This window comes from Vespa mandarinia, chromosome 1, assembly GCF_050613455.1.
Source record: "Vespa mandarinia isolate Hongniang chromosome 1, ASM5061345v1, whole genome shotgun sequence".
Classification (NCBI taxonomy): Eukaryota; Metazoa; Arthropoda; class Insecta; order Hymenoptera; family Vespidae; genus Vespa; species Vespa mandarinia.
The window spans coordinates 4,315,859-4,334,140 of record NC_140810.1 but is presented as its reverse complement, the minus strand read 5'-3'; the positions used below and the strand labels follow the sequence as shown (position 1 = coordinate 4,334,140).

General features: G+C 29.3%; 1 protein-coding gene and 1 non-coding gene across 6 annotated transcripts in view; both read right to left on the bottom strand.

Annotated features, from left to right (window-relative positions):
• The window catches only part of LOC118444888 (uncharacterized), a 34,909-nt gene that overhangs the window by 15,357 nt on the left and 1,270 nt on the right, over positions 1-18,282 (bottom strand). For 4 of the 5 annotated variants that reach the window (XM_035873629.2, XM_035873627.2, XM_035873628.2 and 1 more), the window contains 2 exons: positions 11,367-11,464; positions 5,810-6,004 (listed from right to left, as the gene is read on the bottom strand). In XM_035873629.2, coding sequence (XP_035729522.2) covers positions 5,810-6,004; positions 11,367-11,452 — 281 coding nt within the window. In that variant the 5' untranslated portion in view covers positions 11,453-11,464. Of the gene's footprint in view, positions 1-5,809; positions 6,005-11,366; positions 11,465-12,680; positions 13,266-18,282 lie in introns of those variants that run through there. The other variant, XM_035873623.2, reaches the window with a different exon arrangement.
• On the bottom strand, positions 10,247-10,318 carry TRNAC-GCA (transfer RNA cysteine (anticodon GCA)). The gene has a single exon. It is a non-coding gene; the product is annotated as a tRNA-Cys (tRNA).

Genomic DNA, 18,282 nt, shown 5'->3' with positions numbered 1-18,282 from the left:
TAACATTAAGTATAAGAGCAATCCAAAAAAAGATTGACGGAACGAACGAACGAACGAACGAAGGAACGAACGAACGTACGAATCGGCCATTTTTCCATGCAAATGATATTTAGCGATGAAGGTATATTATAGTGGCCCCTTCGTTGCTGGATATAAATAGACGTTTGTAAGTAGCACGTGTGTAAACATCATCTTCAGAAGACTGTCCTCCTCCTACTACTATTCTTTCTTTCTTTCTTTTCTTCTTCTTCTTCTTCTTTTTCTTCTTCTTTTCATTATGTTTCGTTTTTTTCTTTTTTTTTTTTTTCTTTTCGGTAGGAAAATTACTCTGAGCTGTCAATCATACTTACGAAATCCTTTCGTTCCTCTTTTAATTTCTCTCTACCGTTTCAAGAGAACAAAACTCGTTCAACCTGATGATATTTTTCTTTCAAGAGAGAATTTTCTACATTTATATAGAATTTACGTAAAAATAATGTACTCTTGTTAAATCGTTTGATTGTTATATTAAATAAAAAGAAACAAAAAAAAAAAGAGAACGGAAAAAATAAAAGAAGAAGAAATAGAAGAAAATGGTAACAAGAAAAGTGAAATCTTTGCTGTTTATCTGTCTGTCGTTATTTTAATATTTTACTTTCTTCTTTTTTTTTTTTACTGAATTTTCTGTTTTTTGTAATAAAAGTTATATAAACATATAAATATTTAAATGTATATATATATATATATATACATATAAATATTTTATTAAATTTTTAATAAAAATTATTTGAAACTTCAACATTATAGACAACACAAATAATAGTGCCGTGAAGATAACAGGAAAGATCCGAAAGATGATGCTATATATGTATTTCGTTCGAAATTTTAAGATCATATTAGACAATGATATTTAATCGATGATCATTTTTTTTTTAATGTTAAAAGTAATGATTATAAAATTATCATAATATACTTTCTTTTTTCTTATATTATTGATAAACTTTAAATTTTTGTTTAACATATTTTTAGAAATTACGTATTAAGAGAAACTTGAAAGAAAATCATTATCAACGTAAAACGACAAAGCGTGTTCAAGAGTGGTCACGTTTCACACAAATGGTCCGAGGATATAAAATGCTTAACGTTGATAATTTGAGATAAATTTTCAAGAGAAACGACAGCGATAACACGGAGATCAAATTCGACGAAGCTTCTCTCTTTGTTTTCTCTTTCTCTCTCTATCTCTCTCTTTCTCTGTCTCTCCTTCTTTTTCTTTTTTCTTTTTTTTGTTTTCTTTTTATTTGTTTATTTCCTCTGGATAAGAGATGTCAATTGCCCTTGCCCTTCTTCTGCGAGAAGCTTTCCATTTACAATTAGAGAACTTTGCTAGCGTGTGGAGAGTTCAACGTTAGTCGAGACGAGCATTTAACCATGACGAAGTTGGTTTCTCCGTTGACGCTCTATTAATTTTAGAGTAATGTTGAAATAAGGAAGTGCCGAAAGAACTTACTACGTTAGAAAAATGTCACATTGCGAAACAAAACAGAACAAAAAAAAACAAAAGGTCATGACGGATGCGTTCATAAAATTATCGATTTTTTACAATTTCAATATTTATATTAGATTAAAAAAAAAAAAAAACAGAAAAAAATTATCAAGATATCCTAATGAAACAGAACGTATAACAGATGTATTTAATTATTAATTAATTGAATTGTATTTTATAGAAGTATGTTCATTGGATATTATATAAAAATTATATTTTACATGGTTTATAGATAGATCTATATTTATAGTAATGGATAAATTAAAAATTTTCCACATAACACATGTATGATGTATAATAATCATTCTTATAATAATCATATCTCTTTAATTTTTTTTTTCCGAGATTACGAAGATGAGACGTCTGTGCATATATTCTGTAGACATATATTAAACGTAATTAGACATAACTTAAACGATAAAAAAAAAATATTACACATAAACACACATACAATGAATATTAATCATACATTATCGTTTAAATATTTTTTTTTTTTTAATTTTTAATTTTTCCCATATGTTTTACTGTAAGATAAGTCATTTGTATACATACGCAGACACACATATGTATACAAAAATGAAAATTTTTGCACATAACATATGTACGATGTATAATATTTGTTACTGGTTGTATACTTTTTGGATTATTTTTTTTCCCCCGTTAGAAAGATGAGAAATCTACCGGTTTAGAGAACAGTGCTCATTGACTTTTGATTCACTGGGTATGTAGGTCGTTTGCATCGTCAAAGTGGCACTCTCATTGTCAGAGTGGGTCGTCGGTTTGTCGAGTACGGTGACCACTTAAAATTTTACTCTGTGTAAGAAACGTCATGGTCAACTTTGCGTACTCCCTTTTATTTCCTCGTGCAAACTGAATAAAAGGATTAGATTTAACTGATTGTGAGCAACGAGAGAAGAAACGGACGTCCATTGAACCAATGAGATGACGATTAACCAATGATGACAAACTAGCCATTATTTCATGACAAATTGATGTGCGAATATGTTAATTATCTATATTAATTTATTGTCAAAGGTATCATTTAAATTTTCATTCCGATTAATTTTCAACAAGCAAACGATCCTAATTAAAAATTGTAAATAATGAAAAATATATTTTTATCTACTTTTGTTCTATATGTAAAAAAAAATAATAAATACATAAATAAATAAATAAATAAATAAATAAATAAATAAATAAATAAATAAATAAATAAATAAATAAAAAAAGCGAGTCGCCTCATTGAATCTATAAAAAAACAAAAGAATGATCTCATTATTTCGAGTAATGTATAAGGTGGAACAAAAGTTTCTAGATGATTTTAAAAATCAATTATTCTCTTTACGACAATTTTTTGAGCTTTTTTCTTTTTTTCTTTTTTTTTTTTTGACTGTAACACTACGAGCGCTATTCTAGATACTTGTATCACAACTTGTATTACGCGTTTATTTTGTAATAATAATGAAAAATAAGTCTCGATAAATTCTTGGCAACAATTAAAAATTGAAAAATAATGATTGATTTTCCATAAACACGCATACGTACATAAGCACGCGTGTCCTTTCGTAATAGACTTGAGAAACGAGCACGCAGAAATGAACGTTTAGAATATTCTATCGGCGTATCTAACGTGAATCCACTAGTAGAGGTGTGGGATGCTCGTGGAATGCGATTCCTACGGATTTCATCAGACGCTTGACTCTTTTTTTTTTGTTTGATTTTTTTTCCTTTTTTTTTCCCCTTTTTTCCTTCAGTAGGCTCTTACGAACGTCGTCGAAAGATATTTACAGCCTCCGCAGCCGCTCGCTTTCGTCGTGTGCTCGTTTTCTCCCGAGGAATCGCGAAATTCTACCATTCTTATGTCTATACATGCTTATATATATACATATATATATATATATATATATATATATATATATATTGTGTACATACACCCTCAAAATACGATGAACGGCTTTAACTCTCTTCGGGAGTTCTCGTTCCACGAATGCATCTCTTTGGAATAAGTAAGAAAGAAAGAAAGAAAGAAAGAAAGAGAGAGAAAGAGAAAGAGAAAGAGAGAGAGAGAGAGAGAGAGAGAGAGAAAGAGAAAAGGAGATCGAAACCTGTTCGTGTCTCGAGCAACAGACAGCTTCTTTCATCCCTCTGTTACTTCTGTTTCCATCATTGCCACTTTTTCTCGCCCCCGACTGACTGGAGTCGTACGATGGAAGTAAAAAAGAACGAATTCTCTTTCCCTGTCGTAAATAACAGATACGTATCTACACTTTGTATCTTCACGGTAATCTTTATTATCTTTTCATTACGTTCATAAAAAAATTCTTAGTTAACATCGAACCTAATAGACTTGTCAAGTGTCAATCGACTTTAAAATAAATTAATATCAAATTCATAGTACTCGTTGATTTGATGAATTTTAAGATTCGCGTTTAAAGGTTGAGAAATAATAAAATATTATTTCTTATTAATTCAGATTTACTTTGATCGATCTAATGACTAAATGTTTTAAATAAGGAGAGAAAAAAAAAAGAAAAAAGAAAAGAAATTCATATTAAGAAATTAATCATACGTTAGAAAAATTTCTTAGAAAATTATAAGTTATTTAATATAAAAACTTTGCCATTAGAATTTATTTGCCAATAGAAATACTTTATGTTTTAATAAAAAAAAATATATTACTATCAGATGATATGAATATAAGTAGAGAATATGGCAAAGGTTATTAGGGTATTCAATAAATCAGTCATTGTTTTTTGACATTTGACTTAGGCTAATTCTTTCCTTTCAAATTATGAAAAAGTTTCTGAATTTGAAATATAAAATATATATATATAAAAAAGAGAGAAAAAAAAACGAAAAAAAAAAAAGGAAATTAGTTCGAAAAAGTTTCGTGATAAATTCATGGACTTATTAAATCATCTAGGAAATTTTGATGCGTCCTGTATTGTATACAGTAAGAACGTTTGATAAAGGCAGAGCCAAAATAAATTATGTACGAATGTTTGATCGATTTGAAAGTTAAAAAAGAAATAAATTGTAGAAATCAAAGATAGAATGGAAATAGATCGATATTGTCGATCTTGTATCGATCGACGTTTGAGAAGTAATCATTGAAGGAGAGGGTATTCGGAGTATCGTTGTTGGTTCGAGCTGCATTTTGCAGGAGACGGTCGGGGATATATACGCTTAATACCGTTTATATACACTGTGTGCCATCGAGAAATCGTGGGGAAAGGAGTCAGCATGCGAGTACGAGGTCATTGAACTCACGCAAAGCGCCGATGAACATACATACTTGAACGAGTGCGCGAGCGAGCAAGCGAGCCAGGGTGCGCGCGCGCAGGCGTACACCCGGCCTTTTCTAGCTTTCTTTTTGCCCCTTTCTTGTGTCTCGTCCTGTCTCTTTCTTCTCTCTCTCTCTCTCTCTCTCTCTCTCTCTCTCTCTCTCTTTCTCTTTTACTCTTTTTCTTTCTCTCCTCCTCTTCTCTCCCCCTTTTTCTTATCTCTTCTTTCGAACAGGACATCAAGCTTCGTCTAACATCATCCGTATGAAATAAATATATGTACTATATGTACATTAGTATATATAAAAGTTGAATAATAATATATGTATTATGTGCAAATTTTTACATTTATATTTGATGGATAGATTGGGTATATATACGGTGGTAAATTTCAATTTTATATGTATATATATATATAAAATGTTAAATATTTATATTTGCTAAAATATATTATATTAATATATTTATATTTATTAATATAAACATTTTAATAATTATATAATAATATAAAATACATTATTATATAATAATATAAACTGTAATATAGTTTATTGTAATGTTATAAACAATATAAATAAAAATATAAATATATGTATATAAAATGTTAAATTTATATTTTTTAAATTGTTTATATTAAATAGTTAAATCTTTATATATTAATATTTATATATTTGATTAAATATAAAAATATTTTATAGATAGACATAGTAAATAAATGGCGGGAAATTGAAACACGGTTCTAATCGAATATTTTTTCGTTGTATAACAATGACCAAAAGATCAACTCGTTGTGCATCATTATATCCATCTATATGTTTCGTAAATATATGTTATAATTATATTATAATATATATACGTTCTGTTCCATGTTCTGTATTATTAAGTAATTTAAAAAAAAAAAAAAAATAAATATAAATCATTTCAATTCGATCGATCCAATCGACATCATTTTCTTTTTTTTTTTTTTCTTTCTCTTTCTTTCTTTCGAGATAGAACTCACTTTAATCGTTCCACCGATTTCGTCCCCGCTGACTTCTGAGGAGTCTTCGTCGTCCTCGTCGTTGTCGTTGTTGTCGTTGCTGTCGGCTTTCGCTCGACTTTTCTGCCAGGCGGCCTTTTCGCGCTGAAAAGCAACGACACCGCGTCCGTTCTTTTTTTTCCAACTCCAGACGGCGGCCTTGGCTCGAGCTTCGACCTGAAATTCAGAATAGAATCTTAAACTCGTGCCTCTCTCTTTCTTTCTCTCTCTTTCTCTGACTCTCCTTCTTCTTATTATTTTTATTTTTTCTTTTCTTTTTTTTCTGTTTTTTCTTTTTTTTTTTTTTTTTTTATTATTTTGTTTTTCCCCATGTACTTCTCGTGCGAAAGTGGAACGCCAATCGTCGCCGAGATGAACGCGAGCCTTGTTAAGTCTCACACGCAACACAAAACGTATGTTTCTATATATATATATATATATATGCATATATATTTAGAGCATATATCTATTTCTATACATATATTATTAAATCCGTTATATCTAGCCAAAAATTCTCTTCGATCAGTATATAATTATTTTTAAATTAAAATTAAATTTTAAATTAAATTAAATGTTTTAATGAAAAAAAAAAAATAAAGATATAAAATAAAAGCTCAAAATGTTTGAATATATATATATATATATGTATATATATGTATATATATGTCCTATGAGCATAATATGTTAATTAAATGATCTACAATATAATTATAGATAATTCGATTAATTATAGATTCATATAATAAGTATGCAGATACGTACGCAATATATTATATAATAAAAATTTATTACTATGTTTCTTTTATACCCAAATTTATTTAAAATACATAGAAATATAATTATTTCAAGAATATTATAAATATAATTAATGTTTTATTTAAAAAATAAATAAATAAATAAATATATATATATATAGTGTTCGTATCTTTAAAAAATTGCATGTCAAATAAATAAATATATGTTATATATGCGTGCGTATATGTGCGTACGCGTGCGTGTGTGTGTATGTGTAATATTACATATATTTACTTATTTCCTATTATAGAAATTTTTTTTCACACTAAATTTCGCAAAGATGTTCAAAACGGTAAAATAAACTCTCGTTTTCATTTTCTACATAAAACGGAATCTTTGAGAAGGATCTCATTCGTCGAAAGGAAGTGGAACGAACGTGCGATGGGGTTATCCTACGCAATGTGCTGTTACACGCTCTCGTCTAACGAATGATTATGTAAGTTTGCAAGACGTGTTGAACGTAGGTGCATGGTTTAACGCATTCTCTTATGAACAATAAGAGATGCTTTGTGCTCTTAGTATCTGACGTTTCACGAGAAGACGCTAATTTTGTTATAATGTTTATTACACCGACATTTGAATAGATATTTCTTCAAAAAAGTTACAATAAATTTTTAAAATTATTGTATTAATTGAAATAAATCAATTTATATATATAAAATATAAATTTATATTAGATTTGGGAAATAAAGACATGAAATTAATTAATTAATTACTTAATTAATAATAATAATAATAATAATAATAATAATAATAATAATAATAATAATAATAATAATAATAATAATAATAATAATAATAATATATAAAAATGTATTCTTTTTTTTCAAATTTTATTAAGATCAGTGTCGATTGTTTTTAAAAACGATCGAGCATGATTATGATTAAACTTTCGTATATTATATTGATTATATAAAGTAACTAATTGCTCTATAATTGTTTTATAAGTAAATTTTGTAATAGTAAATGTTGTGGATTTATGTAAAAACATGAATATCTGATAAATAATGAAGTCGTTGAAATATCGATTGACTAAATTAGAATTACATAACTAGATCATAAATCTCGTGTTTTGTAACCACTATTCTATTTCGAATTCGATTAATAAATTGTCGAATGTTAACAAATCTTTCCAAGTTATAAAAAAGAAAAAAAAAAAAAAAAACACGAGCTAATTACAATATATATGTTGAACGAAAATTTGTAGATAGTTTTAACAATCAATTACATTTCCTTCTAAACATTTTAAGCTAATTTTTATTTTTAAATCGTAAAAAGAATTTTTAAGCTTGTAATTTTACAATTTGAAAACAAACATCAGTCTAAAATATTTCGAAAAGGAGTAATTGATTTTGAAGAATATCTAAGAACTTCTGGCCTATCCTGTATTCCTCACAATTTCTTTATGAATTTTGTCGTAAGTAAAAATGCAATTGTCGCAATAAAAATGTCGCAAAAATAGCAATAAAAGTGACTGAGCGTCTCTATTCATAGAGTTCTAATGAAAATAAAAAAAAAAAGAATCATTAGATAAGCCATATCTAAAACGTATACGATATGCAAACTCGTTAAATCATCGATTTATCTATACTTGCAAAGTGATTATCGATTTGTTCTCGATATGACTAGATAAAAAGAAAACGCATTTGCCTTCGACACTAATAGCTTACAAGCATACGAACAAGATTAAATTATTTCCGTGTGAATCCAGTGCTTAACTGGGCGATAATAAAAGGTTCGTCTCTTGAGGAATGATCGATCGATCTTGAAAGCCCAACGCCTTCGTCGAGTATAAGAAAGGATAGGAGAGAGTAGAAAAGAGAGTAGAAAAGAGAGTAGAAAAGAGAGAGAGGGAGAGAGAGAGAGAGAGACTTGATTCGACGAGTTTAGTGTATCGACCACCAGTTTGGTATATGCCGAGGAACGACGAGTTGATGAGGTCAGTTCGATCGCTGACCGCTGGTCAATGACCTCATCTCTCTCTCTCTCTCACTCTCTTTCTCTTTCTCTCTTTCCTTTTCCCTCTCTCCTTACCAATTTTTGTATTTTTTTTAATACATTTCTTTATACCTTTCACAATCGACTTATATGTATATTGCGCACATACATTTATGCAAGACAAAATTTGCTAATTTTGAATTAAAAAATAAAATATATACTTATCTATATATCTAATATCTATACTTATGTACCTAAAAAAATAAGATATATATATATATATAAACATTTCTATTTATTTAGTCAGTATCTTTATTAATTAATGATAAATATTTTGTAAAATAAATGATCAGGATATGTAAATAATTTTATCAGTATTTATAATGTTTTTGTATATATAAGTTGATAATCACTGGCGTATTTAGTTAAAGAAACGTTAAAAATTTTTGGAGATCCATTAAAATAAATTAATTATTAACTATATATTTTTTTCTCGCTTGAACTATTAATGAAAAATGAAAAATGTATTGTCAAAAATTCTATCATAGTCGTAAATATTAAAATGAAAATAATATACCACCAGATATTATTCATATAATTAAATTAAATATTATTATATAATATAAATTTATATCGCCGTGTCGAGGCCACTACGTTATGGGTGACAAACCGATCGCCTCCACCGCCTGTACGTAAATCCACCATTGCTGGTGATTATGAAAGTGATCTAATTATGTCATATATATTTTTCGTTTTGAGATATTTTGATATTTGCCTCTGAAATATTTTTAAATTTAATTTTCTATAATAAACAACAATAAAAGTATTTATTCATAAATATATATCTAATAATATGTGATATTATACATATTATTATATATATATATATATATATATATATATTATATAATTCTTTTATGTATTTTTAATGACAAAAAAAAGTTACAAATAAGGATTAAATTAATCGTATTGCTGCTATTTGACTTGCTTGGATAACTTTTATAATTATGGATCATTTATATGCACATTTATATAGAAAAAAATTAGTTATATTTAAATTAAGAAATAAGATATTTAATATATTATAATTAACTTGTAATATTAAGAAAGAGAAAGAGAAAAAGAGAGAGATAGAGATATCAGTCGTTTATGACTTTTTCGTTTGTTTTTCATTTAGAATTCTTTCACAATTTAAAACCTATTTGAAATTCTTCTCTTTCATATTTTATTACGTCTGTTATTATCGTCAGAATGTAGTTGAAGTCTCCGCGAGAGAATTGCTTTTTACGAGAACACAGCGAGTCTTCTCAGTTCTATAATGATTTAATTGTAACAATTATGACTCGTGGAGTCCCCTGTTTCTCGGCTCGTTCGTCCTTGTCTGATGCTTGTTAGTGAACGTAATCGTGTCGTAAGCCGTGACGTCAGTTATCTCCGTGTCTCGTAACCGAGTTTAATTTATCACTCGATATACATAGATGTACGTGTTTATATATGTATATTGTATAGTATAGGAAAATCGTAAAATATCGTCACGTAATAATACATTTTATGTGTTTACGCATTGATTCTTATCGAACGTATCAAATGAAAATGCGTGCTAGTGTGACGAGTGATAACGAAAACAACTAAAAAAAAGAAAAAAAAAAAAAAAGAAAAAAAAGAGAAAAGAAAAAAAGAAATTTAAGGGGACACCCGGGTTTGAACCGGGGACCTCTCGATCTGCAGTCGAATGCTCTACCACTGAGCTATATCCCCGATTGAAAGTTTTACTCTACAAAGATTATATCAGCGACAACGAACGAGTTTAGTATTATTCAATATTTCTTATCTATAGTCAATATTTCGTAAGAACACGTTATTTTGCATGAAAACTTGTTAATTGATTTATTTTTCTTTTTTTTTTATATATTACTACCTAAATCATTTAATCGAAACAGTATTACATATAATGTTACCAACTTAGAATATGTATATAATAGTATCGAAACTCGTATATATTACAGATTATCAATATTTGATTTCAGTGCAATCGATCGTATCATGAGCTTGACCATTTAAACGTGTAACGGCCTCTTGATATAGACAGATGCATCAATGTATGTTGCAGGTAGATAACGGAATTTCCGGAAAAGTAATAGTGCGACCGGTTTCCCGACACGTGACAGATAGAACGAGCAAGTCCATTATGATTACGGTAACGAGCTCGCCTTGAATTTCTCCATTTCTACTTAAATTTTAATGCTTAGCACGATTTAACACAAATAAAATTATATTTTCGATTGACCCTACTATTTTAAATGTTTGAATGAATATATTTTATTCGAGGAATAAATTTGCATAAATAATCGATCAATTTTTGTCTCACGCATATATATATACATGTACATATATATATACACACATACACACATATATATGTATACATGTATTAGACACATGATATTAGAGAGGTTATTTATGGCTAATTTAATTTCAAATAAAGTACGTTGTTTATATCGACCTATGAGAAAACATTCTGTATCCTTATGCTCAACTCTTATTGGTTGCATTTAAATGCATCTTCGTTGATGCATTACACAAAAAAAAATTTCGTTCAAAGTTTAAGGTTATACTGGCGCCCTCTGCGAGGATTAAGAATTAAGTACTTTGAGATACGTCGATAAAACAGATTCACTCATGAAGCTTGAATTTTTTATTTTTTTACTTGATTAAAATAAAAACGTTCAAAGTCCGTCTATAAATATATATATATATAAATTTCGAATTAGATTAAATAGATTTAAGATAAAAAGATAAAACTTACTTATTCTTGGTCGAATTATTAACGGTCGATGTCGTGGTTCCGGTTGTACGTTTAATGGGAGCCCGCCCTCCCGAACCCACGGACATTCCGCCTCGAGCCTGAAATAAATATTTTAATATTGATTAAAAAGGAAAAGGATAAAATTAATTTTAACTAATACGAACAAAATTTATGTTTTGAGAAAAAAAAGAACTAATAATATTAAGAAAGAATTGATAAATTTATATTTTTGCCAGCGGAACTCTTAATGGAACGAATTCTTTCAAATCGATCTTTTATATAATTATCATTATTTTTAGAAACTACAGTAAATTATATATATATATATAATATAAATATATAATATACAATCAATAAATGTAATAAAAAAATTTTATTAAATAAATCAATAAGATATTTATACCATGGATCACGGAATTGAAATTGCAAATCAATACATAACCTAAAAAATAATTCATCTGCTTGTAAAAAAAAAAACAAGACGATACTAATTGTTAAGCGACATTATACGTACAACGTATAAATTTGTCATAGATGATATCAGCTTGCGTAATTATTGTTTCCGCAAATTGTAAAGTATGATTAATCGTTTCAAGATAAAAATTCTTTTGAAAATATGATGGACTATTTAATGACGAGAAAGAGATATATACATATGAATTAACGTTCCTTTACATCTTTTCTTCTTTTCTTCGTTTCTGACGTCGAAGACGTCACATTTTAATAAAAATAAAAAAAAAAAAAATAAAAAAAGAAAAATATATATATAAATATACATATAAAGCTAAAGGAAAAAGCGTAAAAATACAACAAAGGTTAGATCAATTCTCGTTATTATTTTAATGTCGAATTTCAGATATTTCCTCTGCAGAACTTTTGTTTTATCTTACACGCAAATCCTCAATCTTGTTAGGGTGGCATGAACGTGAACACGCTAACGTTCTCAGCACGCACGAACGATTCTAACAAGAGATTATGCGAAATACAAAATGCACGAGAGCCTCCTTGAAGCGTTGAGCGCAAACGTAATTATGAAAACGAAGGACGATGATGGGGAAACATAACAAAAGACGAGAAGCATGAATTCGGAATGATAATTAAAATAAAAGAAAAGTGAGAAAAAAAGAAAGTATATATATATATATATAACGATCTATACGTTACTACTTTTACCGATAAAGATCGATATAAATATCTCGTAGAAATCGATATATAATGATAATACAATGATATAAAAATTATATGTAAATAAGCGAATGAATTACATGGGATATTACAAATGGACGAAGGTAAAAAAAGATAAATAAATATTACCGAATTTCCACCTAAAACTTCCAAAAATTGCTTGAACATCGCTTCTGATATGGATTAAGATCCTTCGAAGAATCCTTGATATGTACGTCGCTGAGAGAGAGAGAGAGAGAGAGAGAGAGAGAGAGAGAGAGAGAGAAATAGAGAGAAATAGAGAGAAAGAGATGTGTGAATCTATCTATAATAGTTCGAGATTGGAAATTCTAATTGCACTTATTATGCATATGCACCTTTACGTCGTCCTCGATATAATCACTTTTTAATCGACGATCAATGTCGTTCATTCTCGTGTTTATTCGAAACTCGAAAAGATTTCACCCGTTGTAATACGTTCGATCAATGACGATTCCTCAAATATCACTTTTATTTATTCTGTAATTATCGTTGATTATAAATAAGATCATCGCTATACAGTTCGTTGAATTTCACGTATGACGAGACTTTAGAAAATTCAATCTCACGATAAAATTTCTAATTATTAATGTAATTTAATATACCATAGTTTCACCAATTTTCGCGCTACACTTTCTGAACTAATGTTACAACGTACATACATACGTGAACACCGACTGAATTCGAACTGCTAAGATAAGAATTAAGTTCCTAGCGATAAGAAAGGAAATATCTTTAGATATACCGCGTTTAAACGCGAGTAAAGTGTGTAGGCAACATTTGTTATACACACGTATACTTAGAAATGCATTCGACCGTCGAAGTTGTACATCAATGATTACTAGAGTGGAACGTATGTATAAATCGTATTTTATTTCGCTAAAAAAAAAAAAAAAAAAAAAAAGAAAAAAAAAGAAAAACATTTTTTATAATAGATATATACACATATATCAATAGCTTTATAATAATTAATATATAAAAATGATAATGCATTATCGCCTATCAACGTTTTGCCGCTGTACTTTTGACGTTACAGAATTTGAATTCCGCGGGTGAAACATAGCGCGCGATATTTAAAATTCGATTAAGCGCTTCTGTCAAGATGTTTACCTTTTTAATCCCTCTTACCATATCCATGAGATATGTTAGATGACATGTTAAAGAGAAGGTGGGAATAGGCGGGGGGAGGAGCGAGGAAAGTTAATAACAATTTTCAAGAGCTCTAATACGCAAAGCGAAGGAGCAACCGATCGAGAAGGCGGCGTCCGTACGCGTCGTATACACGCGTCGTGTGTACCTACGAGAAGGTTCATCGAACCCTTTTGCTGCAGCGTATACGGGTTCTCGGCCAATAATAAAGATGCACGCCCGGTACGTAACTACGCTTCGTACATACATACGTAAGTATGTAAAGAACAGAGAGTTGGGACATTTTTTTTTTGTTTGTTTTATCTTAATTTCAAAAGAGATAATCCAAGTATTACATTATATTTATCTTTAAACAACATCTATTTCATATAAACGAGATATTAAATATAATATTTTCAAAGAGAAGATCCATTGCATAAGCAAAAATTATATCAATAGAAAAAGACAGAAGGAAAAAAACAAACAAAAAAAGAAAGAAAGAAAGAAAGAAAGAAAGCAAGAAAAAGAAATTGTATCCATCTCGTTCGTTTATATACAATAAATATGTTTTGTTCAAACTTTCTCATCCAACATTTCAACTTTGTTATGTTAATATATTGCCAACTTAGAAGATAGATTTTCCCACATGTAACTACACGAAAGTTGCCTATTTAATTTACTACATTACGAAAGGATCACACGCTCTTGAAAATCGAAGGATTCGAAATTTCTTCTCACCGGATTCTCGCTCTACATTTGAATTTTGCGCGACTTTCGACGATGTCGGCCAAATCGAAACGAATCAAAATCTGTGTTACGTACGAACTGAATTTGTATGTATGTATTTGTGTATGTATGTACAGTAACGGTCAGGAATCAGGTACACACGAGATTTATAATAGATCATATTGTGTTATAACGATCGTTCGTTTCTATATTGTAGGTAGAATTATTATATGATCATTTCAACAGATACATGAATTTTTTTTACAAAATGGGTCCGAAAGTTTCTAAAAGACTTTGAAAATCGATTACACCTTTTCGAGACTTTTTAGATTAATTCTTTCTTTTTTTTTTTTTTAAATCGTATAAAACCACATGCCCAATAAATTTTTATTTTAACAATCTGAAAATAATAATATAAACCTAAAAAGTCTCGAAAAGGGATTTATTAATTTTTTTTTTTAGAAATCACGCAGTAACTCTTAGCGCACCTTGCATTTAGGACTGTCATTAGGATTCTAATTAAGAATGAGATTCTATTGGTATTAAAAAAAAAAATATTTTTGAAAAATAATTAAAACGAAGGAAGAGTATCCAGGGCGTAACATTTTTGTTCGCCATTATGTATCTACTAATTAATGACCATTGAAATTGTTGTGGATAATGTGTGAAAGAAAAAAAAAGGAAAAAAAAAAGAAAAAAAAGAAGAAAAAATAAAGGAAAGAGAGAAAAAAAGAAAAGAAAAAGAAGAAGAAAAAGAAAAAGATAAAAAGGAACAAATAGATTCGTCGCGAAATAAATTTGTTTAATATCTGGGCTTAGGGTGTGGTCGACTATGGGCTCTCTTTCCACGGGGCCTTTTCCTACGACCTACGCTTCTTGTCGCGTGGCCGGCAGAAAGATCGACAGAAGAAACCGGCCCACACGCGATCGTGGCCGTTCTATCTTCGACAGTGATCGCATTCGCTCGAACGCCCGCGAAATCGGCAACAGGTGTACATAGGTACATTATGTATTACATATATAGATCGGTAAGTAAGGACGAGATATGTATATTTTATGTATGCATATATATATGTATTATATGTATGTATGTATGTATGTAGGTATGCATGTATGTATGTATGTATGTATATATGTGTGCCATAAAAGAAGGTGAGAGCGCGCGCGAGCGCCAAAAGCATTTCACCTTTTCCCGCAGCTTTTCTCGCGCCAATCGAACCGTACAATAACGCGTTAAACTCGCGAGTTCTACCGAAGTTCATCGAACCCCAACGTACCGTTGCCGGTTTCTATATCGTATCGCTCTTCGTTCATCATTCTTCTCGTAACACATTTCGATTTATTTTTATTTTTTTTTTATTTCTTTATCTTTTTATTTATTTGTTTTCTTTTTTTTTTATTTTTTTATTTTTATCTATCTATTTACTTGCGGTTTTTTCTTTTCCTTTTTTCTTTCTTTTTTTTTTTCCTTTATTTTCTCCCTCTCTTTCATTTTGCCCTGTTCCTATTCGATCGTCATTATTTTTCTTTTTTTGATTTCTCTCGTTCAAATACAAACGAACGAAGTAAGATCGTCGCCATTTTTGTGACAATTCGTACGTCACTCGAGCGCGGGAAAATTTGGAAAAATTTTGTCAACGATTTTATATTTTGTTTTCGTTAAATCGATTTAATTAATGTATAAAGATTTTTGTGTATTAATATTTTAAAAGAGATTGATAAAAATCGAGAAACTCTCGTTGAAATGTTTTATTAATACTTAATATCCGAGTATTTCTCTTTTTCTTTTCGTTAAATCATATTAATATATTAGAAAAAGATGAAAATAAAACAAAAAAGAAAAAAGTAAAAAGAAGAGAACGAAAATGCTTTTTTTTTCCTTTTTTTCAATAATTATTCTCTTGTCAAGAATTAAATCGTCCAAAGGGAAGGGTTGCTAAGAAAAGATCCCATTAAATAAGCTAGCGTTTTTTTTTTTTCGAATAAATAATTAAACAAATAAAATAAAATTTCCTTTCTTTTTTTTTTTTTTTTGCTTTTTCCCTTTAAAAATGTGGAAGAAGAGCGAAGAAAATGGACAAAACGACGACCGCACCTGTACATAGGTATCCTGTTTCCTTCACTGGTAATCCTTTCAGCAAAACGACACGTCGACTCGATGAGAAATGAAAGAAAAAGAAAAAATAAAAAAAGAAAAAGAAAAAGAAAACAAAAAAAGAAAAAGTAAAGTCGGGGATAGGATGTCCCGTTTTAATAAAAGACGGGAAACACGCGCGCGTCGTCCTTTTGGACGACGGTCAGGATATGTCGACGCGTGCGATTCGGCAGTTCAATGCGAACTGACTACCTCCGTTCCATGCCATTCCATTCCTTGCTATTCCATACACCGTCTCGTTCAACGAGTGAACTCTCTCCCTCCTGTTCTTGATCCTTCGCTCTCTCTTTCTCTCTCTCTCTCTCTCTCTTTCTTTCTTTCTCTATATCTATATCTATATCTCTATCTCTATTTATCTCTCTCTCTTTCCCTTACACTCTTTCTATCTTCTCCGATCGCTCTCGCTGTCGTCGTCACGCTACTCGCGCAATCACCTTTACGATTATTAATTTCATCAGGACATCGATAGGAGTTGCTTCGAATTTGTCCGCCATTTTTCAAACGATCGATCACTTCCGTCATTTGCACCCGCGAGAAATTCAAAATACCTCTGTTATTTCCTATTCCATTCACAAATAATTGAACGAGTCAATTGATTCTTTCTTTTCCTTTTTCTTTTTATCTTTAAATTTAATTTCACGAAACTATAGGCAATAGAATTTGTGTTATCTATGTATCGGATCTTGTTGCGCACTCGTGGGAAAAAATTTAAATTATAGCTATGTATCACTTCATTCTCGAACAATTGAATAGACGTTCGATATTTTTAAAAATACACTTTCCATAAAACCGATTCCATAATATGAAATTTATGTTACTTCTTACGTCATTTGCACGCGCTTGAGAAATACTAATCACATTTATCATTATCTCGTTTTTGAACGATTAAAAAATTGGTCGATTTTTTTAAAGTTTCTTCTTTTTTTTTTTTTCTTCATTTTGAAACTATGCGTAATACAATACAAATTATAGATTATTATTTATGATTATGATTATATATATATATATATTTTATATTATATCGCGTATATTTTAATAGATGATCTTATATAAAAAGTATCGAAAGTTTTGCCGAAAATGATTTAGCTTGTTTTTCTCTCTTCTGTATAAGAACGCTTCTGTATACGGTCACGGATAGCGTATGCACGATTCATAATACACTCGATACGCTTGCGTAACACGCGTACAAGCTATAATATGTCTGATCCGGTTGCATACCGTAATGCGTCGCACGAGAGATTCATCCAAATACTGTCGATAGTCGATTCTCACGAGTTTTTAACAATTAATACAAAACTATTCACGTATTATAATTATCGTATACGTATATATATATATATATATATATATATATTTTATATATATATATTTTATATATATATATATATATATATATATATATATATAAAATACTAGATACATACACATATACGTACTGTAGAATTAAAATACTCTTGGAATATAATTCGAAGTCTATGCATTATAACACGTAACATCTATAATGTATTTAGAACGTGTCCATTAGATTATACGTGTTTTGTTTGAAATAAACAAATCGTGGGTAGTGCTCGTTGACTTTATAAAGCTAATTATTATCTAAGAAAATCTCTAATTATATATTTATATGACGAAAATGTAAGAAAATATGAGATTAAACGAAGGATTTACAATAATAGAAAAATGATTTTCAAGTTCCATCTCTAA